Here is a 15,026-nt window from a genome sequence, read left to right as displayed (position 1 = left end):
AAAACCCCAATCAGCGAAGAGCCATATATTCAGTGTTGTCAATGATTCCCGAGATCGAGGATTTAACGCCGGAACAAAGAGAATGTTTGGTGAATTTTATCAAGGGGAAAGACGTTGTTGTCCTTTTTCCTACAGGATTTGGTGCATTACATACATCACGACCAAATAGTAGAGATTGGTTAAATGATAAAAAGTACCCGCCTACCATTGAGCGAATGAATTCTAACACTGCGAGGTCAGACGGTTTCTACGAAGTGAAACTGGCTGATGAATCAGGCTATCGACTCCGCACCCACACGCTCCTTTCTACGGACGTCGCTGCCACTGTCCCACAAAACGCCACAGCCAAAAACCTCGTCCTTCTCCTTCTCAATCTCCTCCTTAAAACAAGTAAGTTGTTCATGTTCTGGCTCCGGTACGAGAGGAACTTTAAAATCTCCAGGTGCTCAATGTTCACATCCAGGTTTTGGCGACTTCCGTAAACACTGAGCGCACTCGTTGTGTGATGTCGTTACGCATGCAGGACACTTTTGGGGCGTTTAAAGTTCACACTGGAGATCACATACCGTATTTTCCGAGCTATTAGATGCGCTCTTAAGCCTCTAACCGCATCAAAAAACGGCCGCGCGCCACAATGCAGAGCGCCCCATACACGAATCCACTCGAGTGTCCCAGCACGACTTCAGTAAACTACAAAGCCGCAACACCCGCAGCGCACGCAAACACACACGAAGCAGACAGCGACCGCACGGCGAAAAACACCCACAGACACACTCATCACTCCAGGCCGACGAAAAACAGAACGAAGGAACGAACTGAAAAAGCGAGTGCAATGTGCCACTTCTAGACACGACTGAACAACTGAGTCACTGCGAACACGCCGACAGTCCGTTGGTCCCAGACACACCCTCCCTACACGCCACAACTGAATAAAGCCCAGAGTCACCGTGAACGCCACAAACAAACAAAACCACTCACCCATCACACTGTTGTGTTTCGTTTAAAGTCCGGTGCAGTTTATTTGTGAAAAAAGTTTCAAAATAGACCATTTACTGACAGTGCGTCTTATAATCCAGAGCGCCCAATAGCCCAGAAAATACGGTACAAGTCGCATTTAATTGGAAATGTGAACGGCCTCGCAAAAAAATTGGATTTCACAAAAAAAATTCGAATTGAGCTTTAAGCCCTGCAGTCTGAACATAGCTTTAGAAGCAAAGGGGCATGGAGAGCAGGTAGGGCCAGACATTTTTGGAAAAAGAAAACATTTCAGACACAAACTTAAGCCGGTGTTTTTGATACACACTGCCAGTCAAAAGTTTGGACACCTTCTCATTCAACTTTTTTACTACTTTCTTTTTAGAACGATATGAAATTATGCAGGAAAGAAAAAAACTTGTATTAAAAAACTCTAAATTAAATAATAAAATAATTGTATCCTCAAAGTAGTCGCCTTTTGGTTTGTTGAAAAATATTTAGTTTAGTTAGAGTTATTTACCTTTTTTGTCTTTGCTCCATTATTCCATACATCTCACTTCATATATTTGACATTTTCTGTTTGTATCTAAAATGAAAAAAGTAGAAGAAAAAGAAAAGAAGAGCTCAGAGAACACTTTCAAGACTGCATTTTTATCGATACTTGTTCAAACGATTAGCAAGTTTGAATAGTATTTTTTGTGTTTTTGTTTTTGGTAACCCTGAAATGAACTGCTGGTACAACATTTCAGAACATATTTATAGAAGTCTAACTAGAGGATTGCAAGTTGCTTACTCAATAATACAGACATGTTGAGTTCTTAGAGGAAAAGCAAAACCACGTAACTTTCTGAAAGTGTTACGTCACCTGCACGATCTGTGAAATAGAAAGTCTAGAACATGGACGACTTGGAGATCAGTGTGTTTTATGTCATTCTATGTAATATTATAGCCACAGGAACAACATTTCCATAGAGATATGCAAGAGGAAGCCAGCTAGGGTTGTGGAGATGCAAGCCCAGAGTAACACGTTTTCATTCAGTGCTTTTTATTTAGAAATACTGCAAATTTTCCTGGATCGGCACTGATATTCGATACCAGTATCAGTATCTGTGCTGTCGGTTTTATGATATTTGTTTAATCGATATCCTGGATGGACTCTTGATGTAGGCCTAGAATGTCTCAGATCAGTTTTCTAATAAGTTAACTGTATTTTGAGAGAAAAAATCCCTACTCTCTTATCGGTTAATATCAGATATCGGCAGATACTTGAAGACATAATATTGATATCGGTATTGGTATCAGAACTGAAATCAGAATTTTGTAGTAAGTTAACTGCATTTTAAGAGGGAAAAAAAAAGCCATTTTCAATCCCTACTCAGTTAATATCAGATATCAGCAGATATTTAAAGACATAACATTGATATTGGTATCGGAACTGAATCTGCATCTCTACTTTTTTTATATTTCTGGCTTGCAGGATACATAACAGTTACATAACACAATCAGATCAATTTAAAAAGTTAACTCTATTTTGAGAGGGGGAAAAAAGGCCATTTATCAATCCCTACACTGGTATCGGTTAATATTTGACATTGGCAGATACATAAACACACAGTATTGGAATCAGTATCGCAACTGAAATCAGTGCATTCCTACTTTTATTATATTTCTGACTTGCAGGATACATTCACAGTTACATAACATAACATAATTCTTTTTTTCAGTTCAAAAAGTTTATTGTCAAATTTCCATATGAACATCTGAACATATGAAAAATTTAAATTATGTTCTTACTCTCAATCTTCTATATTAAATTATAATCAAATTAAAAGGAAAAGTCCAAAGTTCTTCTTCAGGGAGACGCAGATTCCTGCTTCCTGGCCGCTGGTGGTCAGAGAGGGGAGAGAGAGTTCAGCATCCTAACAGCCTGGTGGATGAAGCTGAAGTCTGGTGGCTCCAATACAGTTAGCTGTATTTTGAGAGAGAAAAGACCATTTTCAGTCCCTACACTGGTATCGGTTCATGTTGGACTTCGGCAGATACTTAAAGACATGAATCAGTATCGGAACTGAAGTAGGCACATCTTTACTTATATTATATTTATGGCTTGCAGAAAACATAAGTTTCATAACTCTCTCTCTTTTCTTTTCTTTTCTTTTTTTTTCAATTCAAATTGTTTATAAAGTCCAAAGTTCTTCTTTAGGGAAACACAGATTCCTCGCTTCCTGCCTGGTGGTTAGAGAGGGGGGAGAGTTCAGCATCCTAACAGCCTGGTGGATGAAGCTGTTAGTGAGTCTGGTGGTGCAGGAACTGAGGCTCCTCTACCTCCGAGTAACCAGGAGGAAGTACAGGAGATAACACAATCAGAATCAGAATTTTGTAGACATAACATTGATAACGATATTGGAATTGAAATTGGCACATCCCTACTTTTATTACATGTTTGGCTTGCAGGATACATAAGAGTTACATAACACAATCAGATAAATTTTGTAATAATTTAACTGTATTTTAAGAGAAAAAATAAACCATTTTCAATCTCTACACTGGTTAGTATCGAATATCGGCAGGTATTTTAAGACATGGTTTCAGTCTCTCTGTCAGAACTGAAGTCAGTGCATCTCCATTTTGCGCCTTTTTGCGCAATTTGCTCATTCCAGCCTCTCAACATTTTCCCCTCGATTCATCCTCCGCCCTGCGAGCGAATCAAAGCGGCGGCGTATTATGTTTCGTCATCCAGAGGTCGGCCGAGGTTCTGTCCAACTCAAGTTTCTGTGACATGTCTCGAGCCGTGCCACCTTTAGCTGAGCTGTACTTTGTGTGCGATACAGAGACAGGCTGATTACTTCCTTGGTGCACAGATAAGTGTAGCTTTACAGTGCTTTAAGGCTCCTGTGTGCGCGCGACCTCACCTCACACCACCCCGCTCCTCCTGCGTGACCTGCTTTAGATAAACAGCCCTGAGGAAAAACTTTAACATAAAATAAGACATGTCACCGTTTCTGCCGTTGAAGAGTCATATGAAAAGGCCTTAGCGCTGGGTTTGGTATTTCGAAATATCACGTTTTGAAGTTTCGTACATAGAGAACATTCTTGTATAAGGACTATATCAGGCGAGCATTGACAAGGAGCGAACTCACGGCGTCTTTGACTTTACTTATGGAGTTTCTCTTCACGGATCTGAGAAAAATGCAGTTCTAAGCCTCGTCCTTGGTTCTGTAATGTACTTAAACACATGTACGCACCATTGCCTACTCTTAACCTGCTTTATTTAACATATAGTTTATCATACATGCTTATTTTCACTTTTGGGCAAGTTACTTTAAAACTGTAATGTGTGATTTATGACTTATTACTGTCGTTTCAAAGTGATTTGTTACATTACATTATTACTGTGTTTAAAATGAAAGGCTTTACACGACTATTGTATCACGTTTAAGTTACTCTCACCAGAATAACTGAGAAGATGCTGAAATTTTGCGCCGTATATGGACTGAACCAGGACTAAACCAGGTCTAAACCAGGACTAAACCTGGACTGGACCGAGGAATGAACCAAAACTGAACCAGAGCTGAACCCGGACTGAACCAGGACTAAACTAGGGCTAAACCAGGACTGAACCACTAAGCTGGAGCTAAAACAGAACTGAACCAGGACTGAACCAGGACTAAACTAGGTCTAAACCAGCACTAAACTAGGTCTAAACCAGAACTGAACCAGAGCTGAGCCAAGACTAAACTGGAGCTAAACCGGAACTGAACTAGGACTGAACCAGGACTAAACTAGGTCTAAACTAGGTCTAAACCAGGACTGAATCGAGGACTAAACCAGGACTGAATCGAGGACTAAACCAGGACTAAACCAGGACTGAACCAAGGACTAAATCAGGACTGAACCAAGGACTAAATCAGGACTAAATCAGGACTAAACCAGGACTAAACCAGAGCTGAACCAGGACTGAACCAGGACTGAACCAGGACTGAGACCGGGACCAGATTGGGACTGAGACTGGGAACAGGACCAGGACTAGACCGGGACTGAGATCAGAACTGAGACTGGGACTGAGACTTGGACCGAGACCGGGACCGAAACTGAGACCGGGACTGAAACTGAGACCGGGATCGGGACCGAAACTGGGACCAGACCAGGAGTAAGACCAGGACTGAGACCAGAACCAAACCAAGACCAGACCAAGACCAAACCGTGATTGAGACCGGGACTGAGACTGGGTCCAGACCAGTTTAGTCCTGGTTCAGTCCTGGTTCAGTCCGGCATCACAGGGAAACGACCATTATCCATTTTTTCCATTTTTCATTTTAAGCACAAAATTAAAAACTGAAAAAAACAAATCATTATCTGTTTTGTTTTTTTTTTCATTTTGGTTTTGGAGACAAATAATGAAGAAAATAGTTGTTTTTTGATTCTCATCTCATGTTTCCAAGCGTCTTCCCGGTTTTGACGTAAGCGTAAACACAACAGATTCACAGTCTTTATATTGGGTGTTGGGATTTAGGATTAAGAACAGGACTAATCAGATTACCAATTAAGTAAAGTAGAACCATGAGTAATTACTAGAGTTGTTCCGTTACTGATACTGGTATCGGCAAAAGCTCCGATGGCGCATATTTTCAGGTATCGGCGAGTACTCAGACCAAATCACCGATCCGATACCATTCTGTATTTTCCACAATGAACTATAATAAACTTTTCAAACTCTACAGACTCTTAAAACATGTTAATAATGACAGAAAAGATATTCGTGTTACCTCTTTGACACCTTCATTTAGCTTTTAGTGTGGACGCTGAACTTAGTAGTAAAACTGCGCTACGGAGAGCACAGCCCGACAACAACTTGAACTTTATTTACTCTGCAGAATTATCCACGTTCTCCGAGGTCTTTTTCCAGGCCTCGCTGCTCTTTTAATCTATGCACTGTGGTAGAAAGTGACGAATTAGAAAAGTACAAGCTCTTAAATCAGCACTACTTATGGTCAGGATCATTATATATTTTACTCTTAACGCTTATTTATCAAAATCTAATTTACTCTTCTGGATTTTCTTTAGAGATAGCCTTTTAGTAGATTTATTGATTGCTCTTGTACTGTAACAAAATCGAGTGGCTGTAGTTTACTTCTTCACACTATGTGGTATCGGACTTGGTTTCAGTATTGGCGGGTACACTAAGGCCAAGTATCAGTATCGTATCGGAACAAAAGTAGTAATTAACAAGAAATTACCCTAAATACACTTTTATACCTTAATTAGTCTTAGTAAAGCGTGAACAATAGTTACTCAGCCAGAATCATTCTTAAAGAAGAGGATAGAAAACACTTTACATCACTTTAGCTCACCATGTTACCTTTTATTATTTTGAAAATTCTATATTTGCAATTTAAAAAAAAAAAGATTAACCTGTTTTATGAGTTTCATTTTCCGTTTGTTCTCTGTGGTAGTGCTCTGAAGGGGGAGTGACCTATGACGACACAATCAACATGCATCCTCCTAACGAAACTGCTGCCACAAGCTGAGCGTTTGGACAGAGTCATAAAGTGCAAGAGATCGCTAGATTGCTCAGACATGCATGGATGACATCTAACACATCTTCAGGCATGTTCTTGATGAGGGAACAACATTATTAGCCCGGCTGGCGCCACCTAGTGCCTCAACTCAATTTAATTTCTCTCTAGGTCAGGAACCGGAATACACTAGACCAGGCATGTCCAAACTATGGCCCAGGGGCCAAATGCAGCCCTCAGACAAGTTTTTCTTGGCCCTCAGACTTCCAGGTGAATTGGCCCAAATTACCTTGCAGTAAAAAAATATTTTTCAGTTGATGCAAGTTTTTTGAAAATCTACCTTGATAAAGCGAATATTTAATATTTAGTGTGTGGTTTTAAGGATCTTAGCATGAATAAAGACTCGATGGTTCATTCTAACGTGTTAAACATGCACAGATTTCAGTTATTCCCTGTACTGAGCACCAGTCTACAGCCCTCGATCAGCCCTCTGCTTCATCTGTGTTTAGATATGTGGCTCTTGATGAAAAAATTTGGACACCCCTGCACTAGACGGTCTGACAGAACTTGTAGACCGTGCACCGGCCAATCAGCAAAGAGCTGTGAAGCCATGACGTCAAACTCAAGCACCTCTCTGGCTGTAACTTGGTCTTGTTTGGTCTCCATGAAGACAGAAAGATTTTATACCATAGTGTGAAACATTCCAGACAAAGAATGTAACGATATCCAAATCTCTCGGTACGATATTTATTCCGATATTTTGAAGAGGCTGATATAATTGTAGATGGGACACTTTTTTGCTTTTGAAATACCTTGACAAGATTTTGGTGTGAATTATTTCCCTCATAATCCCAAGAATTCAAGTAAAAAACATATAACTTCATGTTGTCTGTGCTGAAATGAATCATGGGATATGTAGTTTTCGATGTTTTTATAAGGCATTTGACGGATCCTCCACCAGAAAAGTCACACAATGCGGCTTTAATCCTCACAAATGTATTAAATCTTGCGGTGTGGCCCCTTCTCCGTCTCCCCGTCTGATTACCGCCTCAGTGCAGTCCATGTGTGACGACGTGGAGCCGCTTCAGGCTCAGAGCAAAGGACCAGAGCTTTGTGTTGACATTAAGAATGTATTTTTCTCCGCGTGCTGCCCCCGGGCGACGCACAGAGCAGCTGTCAAACGCTGCCAGACAGGTCTCAGTCTTGTGGGTTAACAAATTAGCCCACAGTGTATCAGAGCTGCTATTGTTTCCAGTCGGAGCCAAACACTCACTGGCTGCTCGCGCCTCACAGTTCAGCTCTCATGTAGGATGTGTTGTCTGGGATTAGTCTATATTTTATTAGGTATATTGTTTTTGTTGTTGCTGGTTGGACAGCACAAGTTCTGTACAGAGGTGGTGCTGTGTGGATATGATAGAAGTTTGAACACAGACCTATAGTATTCTTTATTAAAAGCTGTTGCCGCCTACATTGTGTTTTGTCGATGCAATAAGAAGCTCCAAGGTTCATCGTAATCAAATCTTTTATTTTATTTACTTAGCTCCAGTATTGCGCAAATTGGATTCTTGTGAGCATCAAAAACATACCTGTTGTCTTTAAAAATGACCATTACATGACATCACAAGGTGGAACGGAGCATTTTGAGCTTTGGCGATGTACCGTATATTTTGGACTATAAGGTGCAATATCATTCTCTTGTCTATTTTCTTACATAAGGTGCACCGGATTATAAGGCGTAATAGCAATGATGTTGAATTCTCTTGTCTATTTTCATACATAAGTCGCACCGGATTATAAGGCGCATTAAGCAAAACAAACTGACGACATTTGAGACTGATCCTTAGTCCAGGCGTCCACGATCCATCGGCAGATCGTGATGTAATTCGCCCGGCGTTGCCTCTCTGCCTTGGTGAATGTGGATTATGAATGTGAATGTGCGTGAATAATTTGTTTATTTATTTCCTACGAGGATGTCTCAAATATACATTGAGTAATAATGTGTTTAATGCAGCTTTGCGCACATTTGTTTACTTTTTACAGAAACGAAACTTAAAACCACATGGCGAATTTGCATAAACTATAAGCGCTGAAAAAAAACAGCTCACTCGTTCTTATTCCACGAGGCTCATGACTACAGTCGCTGTAATGCTCCAACAATCCGTCAACCAGTGTGGCTTCGTAGCTTACTAAAGTCGTACTAAAACATTTTGACAGATTTTTGAGCGCCCTGTACCACATAAAATTGTTTTGAGGTCAGTAAACACAAACAAAATGTATACATCAAGTATTAATTCTGATTTTAATTCCAGATTATAAGGCGCACTGTCGATTTTTGAGAAAATTAAAGGATTTTAAGTGCGCCTTATAGTTACGGTACAAAAAATTACGTACGAAAAATACGTTAAACAGACTAATAATAACTTACTTTACATTATTCAAACATGTGAATGAAACAAAACACAACTTAAGGTCTGTTTTTAATGAAGTAACAGCACAATAACATGACTTAAAGCTCACAAGAGTTAATTTTGTGTTATACAGGACCTTTAAGTTTGAATATGTGAGGCTTTTAAGGTCATTGTAATTAAATCATGTATTGTATATATTTATTTATGTCAATATAGACCGTATAGCTTCTACCCACGTCGCACGTATTTTTTATTTATTTTTTGTTTCAGTGCAGTGTAAGGCAGAAATGTAAGCATTAAATTCTAATCAAAATCTTTATTTATTCATTTATTTAATCAGCGTTTTTTATAGATTTGGTTCTTATGTGAGTCATGTAAATACTTTTATGTTATTAGGTATTTTATTTCACAGTATGTGGAGTTTGAATGTCACGTATTTAACTAACTTTTGTTTTTCTGACTCAAAAACCACTATTAGACTGGATTGTTGTCTTTATCGAGGTTTAGAACTGACAAAAAGTTTACAATAATTTACAATATCTTTCTTAAATTTTCCTTTCCTAGTGGCTCGATCACACTCCAAACTTGACTAAGCCTTCCACATTTTTGGTTGTTTCACTTCTTGCGTGGGTACAGTTTTGTGTTCTAATTACAAATCTGTTCGTCATCGTCATTATTTTGTGTGGGTTTTTTTTTTTTTTTTTAGACTCTGAAAAGGACAACGGGGAGCCTGGCAACGGGATCGCCCAGTGGAGACTGAATGAGCAGCTCTTCCCATGTCCAGTCTGTGGGAAAGTGTTTGGACGACAGCAGACCCTCTCCAGACACCTCTCCTTACACACAGGTATGCTAAAACACTTCTGGTGTAGTTCCCGACACTGGGCATGTGATAAAACCGTGGATTCAGCTGCAGCGTCTTCAAAACCTGCCAAAGCTTTCAGTTTAGAACGTGACTTTAATCGCGTCTTCAATTTCACTTACAGGGACCTGGTCGTAACTGTTGATCTGCCAAACAAAACTGAACGCTACAGTGACATCTTTATTATTATTTTTTATTAAGTTAGACAGATTATTAGGGATGTAATGATATCTAAATCTCTCGATACAATATTCTCAAGATTATTGTGATATTGCCATGTTTACTCACACAAAATTGTGAGTATGCTACTTTTCTCTCATCATCCAAAAAAGTTTGATTTTAAAGATTTTAAAGTGCTTCATAACAGTTATTTCAGCATGTAGATTGGACTGAAACTGAGCAAAGGATCATGGTCTATGTAGTTCTCACAATTTTTTGGCTGTTGCTGTATTAAAACAATAATTTTTTTTTTTCAAGTGTATTGTGACTGCCCATGATATTATTGTGAGACTTTTGATGATATGATGTCACAATATTTTGATTATTGTTACGTGCCTACAAATTATAATACACAAGTTAACTGGCAGTTTATAAAAGGAAAAAAAAAGAAAGAATACAATGACATCTAGATGAAGAAAACCAGGCCATTTTCTCGTTTTTGCCAGAGTTACTTTTGCCAACAGAGCCCAAAGGAAATCGTCATCTGCATGTTTCCAAACGTCTTCCTCATTTGTGTCGTAAGCATGACTAGAGCCCATTGTTTCATTTCTCTCCAGCGACTAGGTCAGGAATTAGAATACACTAGACAGTTTGCAAGAACCCTGGAAGTTGTAGACCACGCACTGACCAATCGGCGAAGAGCTGAACCAACCCGAGTTGCGATAGCAGACTGCATACGCTGTCCTCCTTTAGGCTTCCTTTTTCAAATACAAATGTCGCATTTTTTATTGCATCCTTAATTCGCAAGTTCATCTTCGCAGAAATTACAATGATCGTTGAACAGACATGTTCACTCTCTGTTTTGTTTGCTGTTGTGCAATTACTTGGACACCACTGAGCGTTCCGGCTCCATTACATACGTCACGACCAAATTGCACCGATTGGTTAAATAAAAAAATTATAAAAATCTACCGACCGTGGAGCGAACGAATCCTAATGCTGTGAGGTTAGACGGTTTCCACGAAATGAACCCGGCTGATGAATGAGACTAAGTCGCCCCTATCCGCAGAAGGAATTATGGTATTTTTAAGCAATAGAAACACCAGTAATGAATAAATGCCAAATGGAACTGTTTAAAGTCATACCATGGAACATTTTAGGGAAAGCAAAGACAAGTAAGTAGCAAACCCTCCACCACCACAACCATGGTGAATTTTTATTTTTTTTTTTTAGCTTTCTACCATTGTTCCCTCATCGAAAATATGCCTGAAGAGGTTTTAGAGTCATCCATGCACGTTTGAGTAATTTAGCGATCTCTCCCGGGCCCTATTCAAACCCTATTTACAGTTAGTTGTCTTCGATCATTCGTTGCCAATGATCCCACACGACAATTCTCCACAAAATTGTACACAGCAACTCGACAAACCTGATTTGCGACGTGCAGCAGTTTCGTTAGATGCACTCCGATTGTGTTGTGATAGCGCTCTGAAGGGGGAGCGACATAGCACGGAGAGCAAAGGGAAGAGACGCTCAGATCGTCTTTACTCTTCAGGATTTCTTAAGTCGAGTTCACATCTTTCGCTATAGGCGTTACGCTGCCGTGTGATTGTTTACGTGTCCGAGCTGAGTACGGTAAGTAAATAATGTTGCCTAGACCAGATTACCTCTCCTTTAAAGAGATTACGGCCATGATTAGTCTCACTGGGAATTCAGAGCCATCTAATTACTGTGCTAGAAGGATGCCTCGCCGAGCATGTCCGCAACAAAACAAACTCCACATATACTCCGGTCAGGCTGGTGCAATTTTGGCCCACAACATCCAATAATGCCCGTGTGTAGTCTCCAGTGTGTTGATTACTCTGTTTTCAGGCTGCACTGTTCGCCGGCTGCGGCATATGGGGCCCTCCGTTCATCCCCCCGCCGTTATTAAAACAACAAATGAATATTCCGAGATATTCACAGGGATTAACTGTAGTCATGACATTTGGAAATGATTGCGTCGATCAGAGCCGTGGAATAAGCGGGAATTGTTCTTAAGTACGAGCACCTCCTGGCAAACAGTGGGATTCTAATGAACTATTAAGGCAAATAAAAGAGAACATTGTGTAAGAATAACCGGGAATAATAAAAATAAGAGTGGGAGACGTTATTATTTTAATTTATTTTGTTATGGCTATGTATCTGTACAGCCCAGACTGAAATGTGTAAATGTGTAGTAAACAGAATTTGCTTTGTAGTTAATTTTTTTAAGCAATAAACAAATTAAATAGGCAACACTTTCGTTTAGGGACCACGTATTAAAAGATAGTTAATAGTAAAATGCACAGTAACGACTTAAATACATCTTTGTTAGTGTTTATAAAGTACTTTCCATGCATTTTTCGTCAAAGGTTGTGAGGATTACAACTCGGAGTGTAACGATATCCAAATCTCACAGTACAATATTATCACGATATGCATCTCACGGTACGATATTTATTCCGATATTTTTAAGAGGCTGATATAATTGTAGATAGGACACTTTTTTTGCTTTTAAAATACCTTGAGAAGATTTTGGTGTGAATTATTTCCATCCTAATCCCAAGAATTCAAGTAAAAAACATAATTCTTCATGTTGTCTGCACTGAAATGAATCATGGGATATGTAGTTTTTCGATGTTTTTAAGATGTTGCTACTGTAAAACCGTAAATTTAAGCAAATGAACTTGTGAACTATTGTGAGACGATATGATATCACGATATTTCGGTTATTTTTACATCCCTAATTACAAGAGATGTTTCTGTATATACATATAAATCTTAATAAATATGAATATGTGTTTGATAAATACCAAAGAATACCTAAGTAACAGCTAATTAACTAACTAACTAGCAATTAATATGTGTTCCCATCAAGTATAGTGTTACCGTTAAATAAATACATGCATTTTTTTATTTTTTTTTTTTAGAATGAAAGAAAAAAAGACTAGAAAAGGCGAAGTTCCAAGGCTAGAAAATAACATTATTTTGTGTCTAGCATCGACATACTGGTTCTATTCTGTGTTAGAAACAAGTTATAAAACATTGTGTAAATGGTTTAATAGTGTAGAAGTCACTCACTACTCCATCTAGTGGTGATTTGCTGTAAAAGTTTTGCTTGTACCACATTTAAGTGTCCAGTTTGTAGTTAAAGGTTGTATAGAGGATTTTTTAAGGGAAGAGAAATACAGCGACAGTCCTTGTGCGCGTTCAGAATTACTGTTGAAGTGACCTGTTTAGAAGTAATTCAGCGACCGACGCGTCAGTTTTTAGACCCTTCGTCTGCTTCGGTCGCGCCATCGCTGGACGAGATCTCCCAAGAATCACCTCAGTTTGGCTTTGCTCCTTTTCCCCTTCTCTTCTTCTCTCAGCGACCTCAAAAAACGGACTTTCTTTTGGGGCGAACCGGTCGTGGATTCTCGTCCGCCGGCGCGACAAACTTTGTGCGAAATGCGAGGAAGCGACAGTTCGAAAAAGCCTCTAAGAACCGCTGCGTAAACCACGTAATCCCCGCGCTCCGACGAGTCAGTTACACTAGGGAGTTTGATTGACAACCCAACAGCCAATAGAAAATGAGGGAGTCTCGTTTTCTATTGGCTGATGTTTATCTGGCCTCACTACGTCCACAGTTGATAGATTTTCGTTCTTTTTTTTTTGGGGTCATCATAATTACAAAGCTGCTGCATCTCTGTAATGGTATTTTAATCTTTCACTGACAGTTTGAAACAAAAAAAAATCCTCCATACAACCTTTAAAGGTCCCCAAAAGAGGTCCAAAATTGACTCTTTAGTCATGTTTGAAAGTTATTATCTCATCCAAAACATACCCGGAGTTGTGTTTTATTTCATTTATGTCTGATTAATCCTGCATTATTAGTCTGTCTACATCTCCAAAGCTCAAAATGCTCTGTTCCACCTTGTGATGTCGTGAAGTTTTCAAGTTAACAGTTACTTTTACTTTTTGTTTAGTAGAGATTGGCAACTCCAGCGCTGAAATTATCCAAATGATTCTAGTGAAGTGATGCACGGAGTTTAAAAACACAGTGCAGTTCGAGTTCTGCGCCGGTCCTTTCTCTCGCGGTCACTGTCTACGCGGGCGCACCTCCGCCGTTTCACCGCTGCTGATATCACGGTGATTTAAGCGAAATTGCGTGACGAAAAACGAAAAACCCACCTCTTCAATCCAGGTCAGAAAAGACAGGTTAAAGACATTTGTACCGAGTAAAATATTACCACTTTTTTCCCTGTGATGCCTTACTCGATTTTGCGTCATATAGGACCTTTAAAATCTGTGTAACTAAAAAAAAAAATCGTTTTTCACTCACAACTCCATCTTGTGGTAGAAACATGTATAACCGCCTACTACTTACCTATTCCAACATCTGCTTACACTTCGTAATTACAGCGTACACTTCATAATAATTACCCACACGCAGAAATCCATTTGAAATTCCAGACCATTTTAAAAAATACAGCAAATTAAGACCGGATTAGACATTAATGCAAAATGCCCTGGACAGCCGACTAAATCACTGGGCACACAAATGGAGCCTCGTGTACAAAATGCCCCCACACGTTTGAACATGCTCGCACAGCGAACACACACACACGCGCGCACACACACACACCATCTGAGCGCGCTGGCCGTGAACAGCTTGGCCACACCACAGAGAGCAGAAGCAGGGGCATATGTCAGTGTGATGGTCTTTTTGGTTTCCCCGGCGACATAAAGGTTGCCTGGCTTCATGTCCTTTGGGCAAATTGGGGCGCGTGTTTGTGTGTCCGAGGGGGGGCCGGATCTGGGGCATCATTAGTTGTTGTGTGGTTAATTTGGGAAGAAGCAACGGGGAGATGTAAAGATATGTCTTTGGGTTTGAAGGAATGGGGATTAGTGTCTGTTTTGATACGAAGATATTCACTCAATTCTCTATGCTGAATACTAAAATGAAGATAAAATAGCTGCTTTTTTATGAACAGAATGTAATAATAGTACTTTCTTTGTCTTGGCATGGCGTCTAATATTCGCTCTTATCATCTCAAAATGACTGATACATCTTGATTCATCCGTCTAGTAAATATTTAATTGAAACAG

The 15,026-nt window shown here is 39.6% G+C and overlaps 1 protein-coding gene across 1 annotated transcript in view; it reads left to right on the top strand.

Annotated features, from left to right (window-relative positions):
* The window catches only part of znf827 (zinc finger protein 827), a 288,642-nt gene that overhangs the window by 221,911 nt on the left and 51,705 nt on the right, over nt 1–15,026 (top strand). The window contains exon 9 of the mRNA XM_055158504.1: nt 9,606–9,743. Coding sequence (XP_055014479.1) covers nt 9,606–9,743 — 138 coding nt within the window. The remainder of the gene's footprint in view (nt 1–9,605; nt 9,744–15,026) is intronic.

Source organism: Boleophthalmus pectinirostris, unplaced genomic scaffold (assembly GCF_026225935.1).
Source record: "Boleophthalmus pectinirostris isolate CB_2022bp ecotype Guang Dong unplaced genomic scaffold, ASM2622593v1 HiC_scaffold_22, whole genome shotgun sequence".
NCBI classification, from domain to species: Eukaryota; Metazoa; Chordata; class Actinopteri; order Gobiiformes; family Gobiidae; genus Boleophthalmus; species Boleophthalmus pectinirostris.
This window is presented reverse-complemented; position numbering and strand designations above follow the sequence as displayed.